The 835-nt window shown below is 43.0% G+C and overlaps 1 protein-coding gene across 1 annotated transcript in view; it reads left to right on the top strand.

Annotated features, from left to right (window-relative positions):
* Window positions 1–835, top strand: part of LOC116702993 (trypsin I-P1) — an 18538-nt gene that overhangs the window by 8248 nt on the left and 9455 nt on the right. Inside the window, exon 2 of the mRNA XM_032537563.1 lies at window positions 215–241. Coding sequence (XP_032393454.1) covers window positions 215–241 — 27 coding nt within the window. The remainder of the gene's footprint in view (window positions 1–214; window positions 242–835) is intronic.

Below are 835 nucleotides of genomic sequence, written 5' to 3'. Positions count from 1 at the left end.
CCTCCCTGATCCAAGGGAACATGCTGGGGAAAAACGCAACGCTACCAACAAACACAGGAAACGGAAATGGGTTGTTGACCCTCGGTTACACTTCTTGGAAATGTATACTATTTCTTCTAAGTAGTGTGTGTGTGTGTGTGTGTGTGTGTGTGTGTTACGCATGATAACTTTCTAAAGGAGGAACTAAACCTTTTGTTCATTGTCTCTCCTACAGGAAGCAACACACAGAACACGTTGGATGGTAAGTCATGTTGTCAAGCCTCATTAATGCCACAAACCCACACACACACACACACACACACACTTCAAGTTTAAAGAAAATGCGATGCATGAAGAGTCATATAATAAAATAACTTTCAGCTAATTTTTTACATTTTTATTGGTGTACGAATTGAATCAAAGAAGACTATTTGGAAGTTACATTTTCAAAGTTATTTTTTGGGGGTTTTATCCCTTTATTAGACAGAGAGGACAGCTGAAGATGTGAAAGGGGGAGAGAGAGAGAGAGAGAGAGTCATGCAGCAAAGGGCCACAGGCCGGATTCGAACTTGAGCCCGCTGCATCAAGGAGCAAACCTCTGTATACGGACACCCGCTCAACCCACTGAGCTATCTGGATGCCCAGGAAGTTACATTTTCAACAATGAACAGAGTTGCCCCCTGCCTCTAGTCTTTATGCTAAGCTAATTAATGCTAATCCCCTTCTTGCTCTTGGCGCATTTTTTTAAAGGATGGATTCGGATTCTTTTGAAGTGCATGAATTGGTTGAATGAGGTAATTATCCGTCAGTAGTTGCCGGTCGACACGCCATCGGTCTGAAGAAGTAGGCGGGAGTC

The sequence above is a fragment of the Etheostoma spectabile genome, chromosome 15 (genome assembly GCF_008692095.1).
Source record: "Etheostoma spectabile isolate EspeVRDwgs_2016 chromosome 15, UIUC_Espe_1.0, whole genome shotgun sequence".
Taxonomy (NCBI): Eukaryota; Metazoa; Chordata; class Actinopteri; order Perciformes; family Percidae; genus Etheostoma; species Etheostoma spectabile.
This window is presented reverse-complemented; position numbering and strand designations above follow the sequence as displayed.